This window comes from Linepithema humile, chromosome 2 (assembly GCF_040581485.1).
Source record: "Linepithema humile isolate Giens D197 chromosome 2, Lhum_UNIL_v1.0, whole genome shotgun sequence".
NCBI lineage: Eukaryota > Metazoa > Arthropoda > Insecta > Hymenoptera > Formicidae > Linepithema > Linepithema humile.
In genome coordinates, this window is record NC_090129.1 from 23,277,643 (window position 1) to 23,291,477 (window position 13,835).

Genomic DNA, 13,835 nt, shown 5'->3' on the forward strand with positions numbered 1-13,835 from the left:
ATCTAATGCAAAGGGCAGAATCATAATTATATTACGAGCTTAATTTCCAAATAGCTTTTGAGAAAATATTACAATCGTATAATTTGAATATCAACAAAAGGAAGAACAGCAGAATCAATTTCTTTCGCTCTTCGAAATCTGTCAAAATTTCATCGAAATGTGAAAGAAAAATTGTTAAATATACTTGCGAATATCCCAAGCATTCTAAAAACCGAATATCCTTAACTCTACTTTAATCACCCCACAGGAAACGATCATTTTTCCGCTATTCGAAACTGCAGCTAGTCCTCGTGTAGCGAAAACAAAATTTCACGGTCAAATTATGGTTTCTGCCCGCGTCAGCTCGAGCGAAAGGGTTGGTTGGCTGGTGCGTGCCAATTCGCGCGAAACGATTTCTTTCAAGACGAGCGAGCAGCGCTCGGTTAGGGGTGTTTCTTCGCTGTAGTCGGCCGACCATTCTTTCTCGACTCACCCACAGGCCGATGGTATTACATTATAATTAAGCGTGCGCGTACGTAATTGCTCGACGATGTCGCCGCCGATCGACGGACCCCTTCGTCGTAGGTGGCGAGACTCGCGCGCGAAAGGTGCCGACGGTTTATTATCGGACGGGTGTCCGATTACTCTGTGCGCACCGGCGGCGCATCTGAAATTCGAGGCGCACTTTGTGCCGCGAGAAGCCAGCCAGCGGCAGAACACTGCGTTTTACACGCAGCAGCTATGTAATAAGGTGTCCCCTCTTTGAACAATTGTTTTTTCGTAAAAAAAAAAAATAAAAAAAACGAGCACTGCTATGTATAAAATTGACAAATTGCTGAACTCTTATTTTTTAAATATAAATATCTTGTTCAGCAATTTGTGAAATACGATAATATAAATATGAATTTTTTCATACAAAACAACCGCGAGATTTAGGGTTTAACTGTTTAACAAGTTTGATGTTTTTGTGTAATATAAATAGTTTAATGTGATATAAATATTTTTCTGTGGGAAAAAATGGAGACAGAAAAATTATTGCCCCTTTGATTGCACAGCTGCAGGATTTCTCGTTTGTGCGTGACACATTACACGGGTCGCTTAATGACGATGATATTGAAGCCGCGATAGAGACGGACAGCGGGATTGTCGATTGCAACGGATTAGTTGCGGTGTAATTTGCCAAATGGCCGTATTAATCTGTCTAATGGATAGCTACTCGGACAAGCAGCAAGCATTCGGACCCGACGTGTTAATTGAATATGCACAAAGTATAGCTATGATCGATTTGCACATCGTGAGCTTCGGTAATAGCAGAGAGGGGAGAGCGGTTTATACATGCAACGGAATACGATATACAGATAATGTCTATTAAGACATTCACTTGAAACTTTATATACACGCAAATCATTGTGAACTATTTGGAAATTTAGGTATTATTATTTATTTTAGCGGATTGAATTTAAAAAAATGGTAACTAATTAAATTCATGAAAATTTAATTTTATATAAAATATTTATTTTGCTATGAAATTTATATATGAAATGATAACAAGAGCAACGGAATTTAAGAAATGACAATTTTTTGATTGATTTAAGTTTACTGAGAGCTTGTAATTCTACCTGTTTTTGACAAATGTGTTTTTCCAAAGAGAAAGCCGGATATGAAAGCTACGACAATTGAAGTTTCGCGTCGATACGGTTACGTAACGGGTGCGCAGAGAATCTGCGACCAAATACCCTCCAAAAATTCGGGGTGGCCTACATTGCCGAGCTCTAATCTCCTTCGCCGAGTCGATAGTCGAGTTCTCGCATTACTGCAGTCAGCAGACGATTCGTCTGTTCCGCTTAACGCATGACGCTTTACGTAATGTTGAAAATATTGTTACTTCAAGGCAACTTCGTGGGTGGAATCTATTTGGCGATTGTTTGTTTGCTTCCCGGCGTTATATAGGAAACATGGCGCGACAAGGCAGCAAGTTATAGTTTTCGTAATAATTCTTTCGTTCCCGTGAGAAACATGTGTATTAAATAAATTAACTAATGGCACAGTTATGATATTCATATTTTTAAGAAAACTAGTCTATAATGAATTAAGTATTTATATTACTGTTAAATAATAGTAGATGAAAATTGTTTGATTATTTTTGATTACTTCATAAGGCACGTGAAATATTAGTGACTGAAAACAGTGCTTTAAGAAATTTGTTTCCAGGAAGATACATACTTAGAGTGGTATTATATTGTTAATTTTTAACAGCGACCGTTCACTATGCTACATGAATAACGTACACATTTTTTCAATAAATTCTGATGTATGATATATGCAAGTTCAATTTAAGTACCACTTTCCGAGAACCCACACTGTACTTGCTCAATTCATCATTATTCATCATCATTATTATTAAATTCCAATATTACTCTTTTCTTATGCGACTGACTAATAGTCGCTCGTCGTGCTCTAAATTCAAGCCGGATGCTTTCCGGAAGGTTTAACCTTACCTGATAGAAGCCGGGTTAAAAATTCAAATCAGCCTCGCATCGATTTTCCGAAGGATAGCAAGCGACTTTCCTTATGTATCTATGAACTGTTAGAATATCTTCAATATTTTCAACTTCTAACATATCAATAGCTAATAATATAAAATATTGTTTACGCATCTTTTATTCCTACTTATGTTATATTTTTCTTTGTCGTTTTTATGCACTTAATTTAAGATAAATTTTTTAAGTATTAGAAAAGTTAGATATACTGGATACAGATTGTGGCACAGATCCTTCGGGTAAAGTGCTGAGTAAGATATGATAGCTAAGAATTCCAGAACGCGGTTTGCCGCACCGCATTCCATCTTGCCGCACCGATCACGGTGTTTTACTACTTTCAGGCGAGGAGAGGGAGCTCCGACTGAACGAGGCGAGCTTCGAACGTGCGGCCGCGCTACTCCGGCGGGTTCCGGAATTCACTATAGCCGCCGCGCTGCGCCAGGAGGAGGCCAATTCCGGGACGATCGTCGCCTTTTCGCACGGGAACAATAGGTACGAAAATGTTGAAAATTTCCTTCCCACCCTTCTGTCCTTCGCGCGCCGCTCGGGAATTTCGAGCTCGGCGGCCAGAGCTGTGACCTATTTCGAATGCTGAGAAATGATTTAAACCTAACCCGGAAAGAGAAAACATTCTATTCTCACTTAAGGGAATATAATATTTCGTAGATTATATCATAAAATATGTTCGCAAGATATGAGATGGCCGAATATTTCTTTACGAATCATTCGAATTCGCGATTGAAACTAAAATACAGCTTTCATAAATTGCTGCAGATGATTCTGCATTATTCTGTTTTATGACATTGTCCGGAGAACTTAATGTGTGCGGCACAATAATCCCACTGTTAAATCATACTTTATTATTTAAATAACGTCGGCGTTTCTCTACGCAACTAGGACAACGAATTATTATTATCCATTCAAGAATATTATTGCAACGAGCTATTAAGCAACAATTCTACACATGTTATTATATATTTTCTTCGTTGCAAATTGTTTCTCAATTTTTTTCAGTTCTACAACTTCGGTATATATCGACTACAAAAGAAATTAGTGTGTCAATTGTCGAGCGAGTGTGAAGCAGCACTCAGCTCAACATTGCATCCTCCGAAAGTGCAGCCTAGTCGTTTTGACCCGGCTGGCACAAATTGGATAGACTCGCTCTCGCGCGCATCACATTGTGGCGGTTAACATGCCACAATTACGATTAATTTTAATAAAAATCCAATAAGCTTCTCAAGGCCAATAAGCTCCCAGAAATTCAATTATATATCGCCTATAAATACATCCCGTTAGCAATAACGACGTAATTCAATTGTTTTGCGATAAATATGAGGCTTTAATACCTCTACCCGCTACATAATAAAAACTTTAATTGATGGAAGAATTTCAAAATACTCTTGTGACATTAATAATGGAAAAAATAATAAAAACTAGAAATCTTTATAATAAGTATAGAAAATACTAATAAAATAGTTATAAAAACTAATAACATTTGCGTTAAAAAGTATCTCGCGTATTAAACATGCCACGTACAATATAAAATTTATATAATAATTTCAGATTAAATTCTGAATGATCAGTAATAAATGATATGAACAACGTGCATCAGGTACTTGGAGCTGCAGAGCAGCGGTCGCAAGGACGAGCTTCGACTTCATTACGTATCACGCCGCGACGGAACCGTACACGTCGAGGCGTTTCCTTTTCGACTAGCCGACGGCGCCTGGCACAGGGTCGCCCTGAGCATAAGCGGCTCGCAGGTCGAGCTGCTGGTCGATTGTCACCCCTTGTACAGGCGATTACTAAGGCCTGGTCCACCCGACACCAATTTCACTCTACCGCAACTGCAGCTCTGGGTCGGACAGCGGAACGTCAGGCACTTTCTCTTCAAGGTGAAACCGCACGGTTCTCTATATAGCGTGCACACTCTCCATTTTATTCATTCCTGTTTCAATATGCCCGCTAATCATCGATTAGTTATAATTATAAAATTGTATAATTTGTAAAATTATGATTGGTTTTTTTATGTAACAGAAATATAATAGAAAATTGTACATCTTAATGAAAAAATAGAATATCATCTTCTTACATATATATTTGGAAGTTTGACACGCTTGACTGAGCAGTTCGTATGATTTTCGCACCACAGGGTGCTTTGCAGGACGTCAAGCTAATAGCAGGACCTCACGGTTATCTTTCCCAGTGTCCTCAGCTCGATTCGTCCTGCCCCACATGCGGCCAATTTTCAATATTACAGAATACCGTGGAACAACTAATGCACAATCTTAATGAATTGACTCGTAGGGTGAGTAATTTATACGCCATTTTATACGCTGAGCAAATTCGATCGAAAAATTAGAATATTACAATCTTCTTTTGCATAATTATGTATATGTTTCAAAATTCTTAGAATGGCATCCGCTCTTTATGTATAAAAGCACCGTAATATTTATTTAATAGAAAACAAAAGAAATTTGTTTTCGCTCATAAACATCCTTCCTTTCAGCTAGCCGCTGCAGAGGGCAGGATAAGCAAAGTGGAGGAATGCGAGTGCCAAAAGTCCTGTAGGGTGAACGGTACCGTCCACGACGACGGCGCGACTTGGGAGAAAGGTTGCCAGCAATGTTCCTGCGTTCACGGCGAGATCGAGTGCAGAAAGACGCCCTGCGCTACGGTCACCTGCAAGTATCCCACCACTCCCGAGGGACAGTGTTGCCCGATTTGTCTCAGTGAGTAAAATATTGCATCTCCGTCTTTCTCATCTCTTTATTTCAATCCTCATTCGCAATTTTTTCTCGATCCCATAACTTTTAATAAAAATTGTACTTACGTTGAAGTGTTTATATGGTTGAAATATATAGTAACATTCTCAAGATTCTCTCTTTGTTATCTTTGCTCGGAATCATCGGCGATAAATCATTCATATCTCACATTTTTCTCGGCTTTGGAATATCGCGTAGTTCTATGCTGAAAGAATAATTCTATCGAGCGTTTTAATACAACATCGCCTTTCTGCGAATCCATCCTTTCGCTTTCACGCACGCGACTGGCTGTTTAGTAGCGTGTTTTCTGTTCCGTTGACCGCTTCCGTCTCGTGGCTCACACATTATTTATTTCGTCGTTCACGTTCGCCTCTTTAGGACAATGTTACTTGCGCGGCGTAATTTACGATCACGGCGAGAAGGTATCGCCGAAACAGTGCGTCGAATGCAGCTGCTCCGACGGTAGCTTCACCTGCCAGAGATTCGACACCAATACAAAATGCCCACCACTGCCGTGTCCACCCAGCGAGCAAATCAGCGTGGCAGAGGAGTGCTGCAAATTTTGCCCAGGTAGGTTCTCGCTCGGAAAAACGGTGCAAAAGTAATTTTTAATATTTTCAAATTCACATTTGCGAAACTAAATAATAAATAAATGTGATATTTCATACCAGGGCAAAAAATTTTACGCGATTAACTAACTCTATTCCTATTCAAGCCACAACGTTTTATTTTAAATTACATACATTATGAAATTTTTTTATCGTTAATGAAGTACAGTGAATAGAGGTTTTCAATGCGGCATGTTATAATAACGAGCCTGAAAGAATGACAAGCATGAAAAAGTAACAGAGCTTTGCGACCGGGGCAGCAAAACGGAGCGTAGTTCGCATAGCTCGCGCATCATTAACTTTAATTAACCCTCTCATGCATGGAATTTCTTTGCCGGCAATTTTCAAGCCTCCTTCATTTCTGCTAACCTTGAGTCAATGCATATGCATTCACACGAACCCACGATTATATCGAAAGGGACAAATAAATAGTTATAAAGATTACGTAAGATAAAAACCAGGGACAACGACATGATAATTAAGTTACATAATTATCATGGCGAGCACTAACGTGCTTCGTTAAATTATTAAAAATATATAGACTGTGGTATTTATTTTATTAGTTCTACGTGAGTAGAATGAAATAATTTTATTAATCCATAAAGTCGCTACTCTCCATTACTAATAAATTATGGTTTCCATTACGCATGGGAGGGTTTTACCGATGTCAAATCGAGGGACAGCATTCTCGCTGAACTCGCTAGGTTACTAATTAAATCTTCTAACCATCTTCTGTATTTGCTTGGCTAACCCAATTTAACCAGGGGTGGACTACTGCGCGAAGGGCCACAAGTGTCACGCTAACGCGTCCTGTCTGAACCTCCAGACGACCTACGCCTGCCATTGCGAGAACGGTTTCCAAGGGGATGGTCTTAACTGTCACGGTACCTAACGCTTACCTAACTTACTCATGCAATTGAAATCCCGTCTACATCGGATTCATCCTCGATAAGCATGCAAATTCAAAGTTTAACTCTTATCAGTAAAACTTCCACATAATCTATGTTTTCTATTTTGTTTCAGTTAAAAACAAGTATTTAAATAAAAATTGAAAACATTAAAAAACAAATATTTAAGAATATTATTCGTTGACGTTAATAAATTTTATTTTATTAATTGTATATATATACAAATATCACTATTATCCTAAGTATGTTAATAGATGAAGAAAAATTGATAATAAATTATTATCTTTATCGCTTATATTTGATAGTAAATTTCTTTTTTTCCGATAAATTAATCGCAAAAAAATTTGTACTTATTTTATTGATTGCACGATCAGTGACGCTTTTTTTTTCGTCTCGTCATTTAGATGTCGACGAGTGCAAGCAGCAAGGTGGATCGGACGGTCATCATTGCAACGCGAACACGAGGTGCGTCAACGTGATCGGCTCTTATACGTGCGAGTGTCTTCCGGGTTACCATAGAGTCGACAAGTTCAACTGTGCCGAGCTGGACGAATGCGCGACTGGTCATCACCAGTGCGACAAGCATGCCACATGCGTGAACACTGCCGGCAGCTACTACTGCATCTGCAAGGACGGCTATACCGGCGATGGTTACACATGCAAACGTACAGTATCGCTTTTTACATCTCGATAATGCAATTAATTTTTAATTTCCCAATCGATATTCAGCGCAGTAAATTAATACATTTTTTATTGATTATTATTTTCCTCATCGACATTTTTCTAATTGAATATTACTTCAATCAACTTTAGATTAATAAAAACAGATAAATAAAAGAACAAATGGAAAAAAACAATAATTATTATTTGTATAATATTGATAAATAGAAATGTTTGTGCTTTTACAAACATATTTTTCTTTTCGAGCAATTTGTGAAATAATTATTGAACAAACACATACTTCTCACACCCTGGTATACTCTATTAAAGAATCTAATAAAGTTGGAAATAGAAAATGATTCGCGTAAGCGTCTTCATCGGAATGTTTGTTTCTCGGGTGACGTGTATACAAACGATCGTAACAATTGCGACACTTTTATCGCATCGATGAAAGCGATAAAAGAAGATTTATTGAAGTGAAAAACATTTATTTTTCTCTAATATACTGTTCGGGAAGATGGCGAGAAGTGGAAAAGCAGAAAAATATTTCCATCGCTCTTCATCACTTTGACTCTTTTGTTTTCAACGAATAAATTAATTATACACTGCGAAGTGTCTATAAATCATCAATAAACTAAATACGCGTCGAGTATTCAAGGGTTAACTTTTAACTTAGCTTCAATTTTCAAAACGGAATAGGAATAGAACATTTCTATGCCTCAAAATGAAGGATTCGAGATGTGAAATAAAGTCGAGGCTTTCTCGCGCAGCTGTGTGCAATCAGACTTGCCAGAATGGCGGCGAGTGCGTGGCGCCCGGAAGGTGTTCCTGTCGACGCGGTTACATCGGCAATAGCTGCGAGCTCGACCTAGACGAGTGCGCCAGCGACCTGCACCGGTGTCACCAGTCGTCGACGTGTTTCAACATGCCCGGCTGGTATTATTGCCGGTGCAAGCCCGGCTACAGGAGCGCCCTGCATGACAGCACTCAGGGCACGCAGTGCCTCGACATCGACGAGTGCAACGACCTGACGATCGAAAGGCGGCACACGTGTCACCCTACCGCGAAATGCGTCAACACCGAGGGCGGCTACGAGTGCGTGTGCCCGCCGGCGAAGGACCTAGAAGAGTCCGGGGAAGAATGCAGACTCAGTGAGTTCATCCGTCTCGTCTAAATGAGATACTCTTCAAAGTTGAAATTTTTCAAAATTTAGAAATTCTAAATTAAAAAATTCCAAAACTAACTGTACAAACTATTGCTACGTTATTTTTGTATTTACAGGCTGCTGGTTCGAGGGCCGCGAAGTCAACAATGGCGAAACTTTGGCGCCAGCCGGTAATCCTTGCAGGAGATGTACCTGCCAAGACGGCGTGATCACTTGCAAGGACCCCGTGTGCGACTGCAGCGCGCCGGGAAGCCAAAGGGACAAGTGTTGTCCGCAGTGCGACCCTGCGGCGTCCTGCAGACATCAGGAGCTTCATCATCTAGTTTTCAGAAGTGGAGATCGTTGGATATACCAGTGTCAGACTTGCGAGTGCCTGGTAAAAAATCTGTCTCTCAGCTGTGTAGCTATATACACTCTCAAACTCGATAGAATTGTAATAGAATAAACGAACTAGAAGAAGTTGGACACATTGCAAAAGCTTGGATTATTAAAAAAACAACAATATCACAACTCTATCGGGAAAATATAATTCGCCGACAAAGAGATCAAACTAATTAATCTTCTACGAATCGGAGACTTTAAAACGCGCCACTCTCGTCCTTCAAGTTCGCACAATCTGTTGCAGTACGGCGAAATAGACTGCTGGCAGATGGAGTGTCCACCGGTGACCTGCTCGAATCCCGTGACCGAAGAGGGCGATTGTTGCCCGCGCTGCGAGGACGATCCCTGCGCTCGAGAGGTGCCGGCGAACGGCACCTCGTTCACGGTTCCTAGTCGTCCCCGGCCGTGCAGCTACGCCGGCATCGTCCACGACAGCGGCAGCTCCTGGCAGGACCCCTACGACAAGTGCACCACGTGCGAGTGCAAGGTAAGGAGGAGGATCGGCCCTGTCATCCGTCACATCGCAGGACCCGCAATCGCCGGTCCTTGACCCGTGCGAGATCCGAAGGATACAGAATAGGATAAGGGGGGGTTCGTCGGAAAAGGACGGCGCCATGGGTACAGAAGAAGTAAGGATGATCAGCACAAAAATTAGCCAAATTATCATTCACAAATTAATACACGTCTGCAATTTTCTATTTAACTTTTGTAATACGGAAAATGTATTACAAAAAGCATAGAATAACGTTACATCTTTTTGCGTGCTTCTTAAAATTGTGATTTCGCAGAAAAATTATGCACTATTCAATAATAATGCGACGAAACTCAAACGACAAATCCGAATCGAAGATCATCTCAACAAGATCTGTATCGCCATTGCGCTCACTTTTCTCGCGAATTCAAGAGCTCAAGGTCAGTAAATGAAACGAAATATTGCCTCAATTTAGCCGTGAATGTCATGTGCCTATTCAATTGCGCTCGCTGTACTATGCCGACGTACGACCAGTTGCTGTGTGAGGCGTTCATCGTGAACATGTATAAAATATATGTACATGGCGGAACGTTGACACGAACGTGTCAATCAATTATATCGATCCATTCGTTTGACATTAGACTTAGACAAGGATAATTAACATTCATTTCATTATCATCATCATCATCATTTTTGTACATAATAAATTTGCGTATTAATGTACTTAAATAAAATGATTAGTAATAATTGTGTACTAGTTTCTCATACTAGTTTTTCTTAAAGCAAATAAAACTTTTGTAGAAATATTTAAATCATGAGAGGCCGATTTTATTTTAATTGATGTTAAATCGTGAAATATTCGCTCCCACATTTTACGGTAGTCTCCGTTTTCTTCTTGATATATCCGGTTGAATTAACTGCCATATATGCATAAAATCGCACACACAAGCATTCGTATCATTTTATTTTCTCGATTCTCTTATTCTCTGTTTATCTTTCTGTTTTATTTGTCGTCAGTAGACAATCCTCGAATAGTACAAGGTACTGACTGTTTTTCTTTTCGTGCAGTATGCCGTTTGTTCCTGCGGTGTGTATTAACGCGAATCGTTTCTGCAAAGCTAAATGCTGAAATTTTTAATTAATACAATGCTGAGAGAAGAATAATCGCGTTTAATACGAAAGATATATGTCAGAATTTAATTTCACATTTGTCTACAATTAAAGTAATCAAATTCAAGTAAAATATCTCGATGCTAAGTACATATAAAGTGAGACGCTGTCAAGTAGCTTGTTAGTACTTAATTAAAATCGATCAATGTGATTAATATTATCTGTATTATAATAATTATTACCGAGCATCTTCTCCCAGCATGCACTATTGCGTCGCGCTAGCCTTGTCATTATGCGATTATCAGCTGTATTTATCACTGTAAATTATGTATTTAAAACATATTTCATTCATTGATATTAGTAAAACACATCCAGGGGCGTCCCAAGCTAGCCTAAACTAGATGTTTATTTTTCGTTGCCTGCCTTGCACGTGGTAGAGTTCGTCGTATCTTAAATTATGAAATGAGTGTCTCCTCCTAGAGCCCTAAATCCGTTTTTTTGTAATTTTAACACACGATCTGTCGTTGTTTGAAATCTATTCTATTTTGTAGTTTAGATTATAAAGATTAGTAAAGAATCCATATAATCCTTTTATAAATTCCAAATTTTGAAGACTTTATATAACGCTTTTTTTATATAAAAAAATTTAGTTGTCATTATTTAAATAAAGTTGTAATGTGGAGAAGATAATTTTTTTGTACCAAACAAATGCCGCAATTAGTTGAGGCAATTCGTTGTCGTCGAATATAATACATAATATTTAGAAGATTATAAAGAATTAAGAAATAAGATCTATATCGTATGATTTATATAAAAAAACAATTTTTGATAGTTTCCTTTTGTGCGGAAGTATTACTCTTCACGCCTAAAAATTATAAGCATAGAATGCGATCGAACACTGCCACGGACATGAAAACATTCGGTACACATAACCGAGTCTCGAAAAAAACTCTGAATCTCGAGAAAGCTCGTTGTTTCGCTTTTTCATCGAGTGCTTTTTTCTCGTCATTGTTATTCTATTGTCACCCTAAGTATAAATTGTATTTCACAAATATTTCTAGTTAATTTAATCTTCAAGTTCATAATAGCTAGATTAGTTTGTGACAAATGATTATATCAATAGTTTAATCAACAATTTAGAACTTAGATTGTCTGCAAAACTTAGAAAGTTTACACACTTATTTATATATAGATATACACTGATCCCAAAAAAATATTTTTGTATCTTCTATAAAACACTGAACTTTTACATTTCGTAATTAGGGTGACGATAAAAACTGTACAGGATGTTCCATATTTCCGCATTATTTTTGAAATCCTAAAAGTTCAAAACAGATCTTTCCTCAATGTAAATTAAAAATAAAAATTGACGTTTATTAAATTATTAATCTCGATTAGTTTTCAACGTTAAATTTTTATTTTTAACTAAACTCTGTATAAATTAATTAAAGAAATTTTAATTTTATTATTTACAAAGCCAAATTTATCGAATTTTTTTATTTTTCATACCTACTTCCCGGAATATTGACAACCGTATTGAAATCTGTATTGAAATCTTAGTTACACCTTCTCAAACTGCGAAAAGTGATACGGTAAAATCGAAACATCCAGTACAAATAAATAGTAAATCGAGATCAAGCTGAGATCTCAGGATCGCGCGTGCTTCGGGTCGGCCCTGCATGGATCATTTTATTAGTGTTTACCATCCGACGATGATTAATTGAATATGGATCATAGCGACCGAGCGTGCACCACGACCTCGACCCTGCCTATCTGATCCGCGATTGCCTGATATCAATTCTTTCAAATTAAGAGCGAAAGCATAATTTCATCAGTGACTAATATCGACAATAATTAGCCGAAGACCACTGGAGTGGAATTTGGCTGATTCTACTGAAATAATCGGTTCGATCTTTTGAGCTGTGACGATCGCGGACGAGCGTCGGCGTGGCATAGAGAGGTCCTGGTCACGTGGGAGAAAAAATAGCAAGGGGGGGAATGTTAGGGGGACTTGCGCCGGGGAAACATTGTCTGCCTGTGACCATGCTGTTGTAAATTAACCCCGCCACTTTTGCCCGTGATGACTAACCTCATGTAGCCTAACAATGGGTATCCTTGCAGGTGCCGTACTGCGCCCAATTGGTGAGCAATAGCGCGTGTTGTGTGCATCGGTAATCACGTCACTTCTACCTCACCTATAATCTCTACTACCTGCCTCTTCTCTTCTGTCTTTATTGCTGATTAATGTACTACGATTAACGGAATGCTCGAGAGTGCTTTCTTAGCCCACTTCTCTACCCTCCCCTCTCCCGCTTGTTTAGACGATTCTGGCCTGGTTTTTTTTTTGTTTTCAGCTATATGACTTTAATCTTTTCTCTCTTTGTCTGTCGTTCACCTCTTCGGAGCCTACATATTTCGCACCATCGCTCGATAGTTTCTTTTTATTACTGGCCCGTTTATTCTCTCTGTTACGTCCTATTTACAATAGTAGAACTCATTCAACTATGTTAATCGCCGCACGCTGATCACCAAAAGGCTTTATCACTTCTCGACAATGAGTATATAAATATACCGCGAGCACGGAGCATGTGTATCACGTCACATTTAAAGAAAAACGTTCTCGACGTGACGTCGACGATCTTTTGATCTGAGATGAAAAAAGTTTCAAGCCCGCTAAAATTTCGCAATGTTCACTAAGCAAAAGTTACTGATTATGCAACATTGGAACAGCTACTATTGCTCATAACGCATTTTGTACCTCTGATATTATCAATAGTTGACAAACTTAGATAACTTTTTATTTTTAATGTCGATAATGGGTTAATGATACGCCTGCATTTGTTGCTTTCTTATGTAAAATAAATAAATATTAAAAATATTTAAAAAATCCGTGTGTCACGGGGACTAATTTGCATTCACATTCAGAGGCGTCGACGAATCGAATGAGAATAGCATTATGATCTTGTCTCGTCCGTGTGACTGCACGTTTACGAAGTCTGCATGCGTCAGCGCACCTTTACACCCCTCACTTTTCCTTTCACGTTCCGCGCACCACTCCTTTTATTTTTCACTTGACGCAAATTCTGAGACGCACGATCGTTCATGCAAAAAGATAAAAGAGAAGACGATCTAATCGGTCGGTGGGTCTTTCTCGTGTCGATCGAGGAGCATGGCGCACGAGGTGGCAGACATACATACATACATACACACATGCATACACATACGTGCACACAACACACATACTGGA

The 13,835-nt window shown here is 38.9% G+C and overlaps 1 protein-coding gene and 1 long non-coding RNA gene across 6 annotated transcripts in view; one reads left to right on the top strand and one right to left on the bottom strand.

The window, feature by feature from the left end:
- The window catches only part of LOC105668890 (protein kinase C-binding protein NELL1-like), a 69,641-nt gene that overhangs the window by 44,165 nt on the left and 11,641 nt on the right, over positions 1-13,835 (top strand). Inside the window, exons 3-13 of one of the 5 annotated variants that reach the window (XM_012361542.2) lie at positions 2,861-3,011; positions 4,132-4,414; positions 4,672-4,827; positions 5,029-5,251; positions 5,663-5,854; positions 6,657-6,776; positions 7,205-7,465; positions 8,231-8,611; positions 8,742-9,001; positions 9,251-9,493; positions 12,710-12,730. In XM_012361542.2, the coding sequence (XP_012216965.2) occupies positions 2,861-3,011; positions 4,132-4,414; positions 4,672-4,827; positions 5,029-5,251; positions 5,663-5,854; positions 6,657-6,776; positions 7,205-7,465; positions 8,231-8,611; positions 8,742-9,001; positions 9,251-9,493; positions 12,710-12,730 (2,291 nt within the window). Of the gene's footprint in view, positions 1-2,860; positions 3,012-4,131; positions 4,415-4,671; positions 4,828-5,028; positions 5,252-5,662; positions 5,855-6,656; positions 6,777-7,204; positions 7,466-8,230; positions 8,612-8,741; positions 9,002-9,250; positions 9,494-12,709; positions 12,760-13,835 lie in introns of all 5 variants that reach the window. The other 4 variants (XM_012361546.2, XM_012361543.2, XM_012361544.2 and 1 more) reach the window with 4 other exon arrangements.
- Positions 1-13,835, bottom strand: part of LOC105670496 (uncharacterized) — a 170,866-nt gene that overhangs the window by 27,106 nt on the left and 129,925 nt on the right. The window lies entirely within an intron of this gene.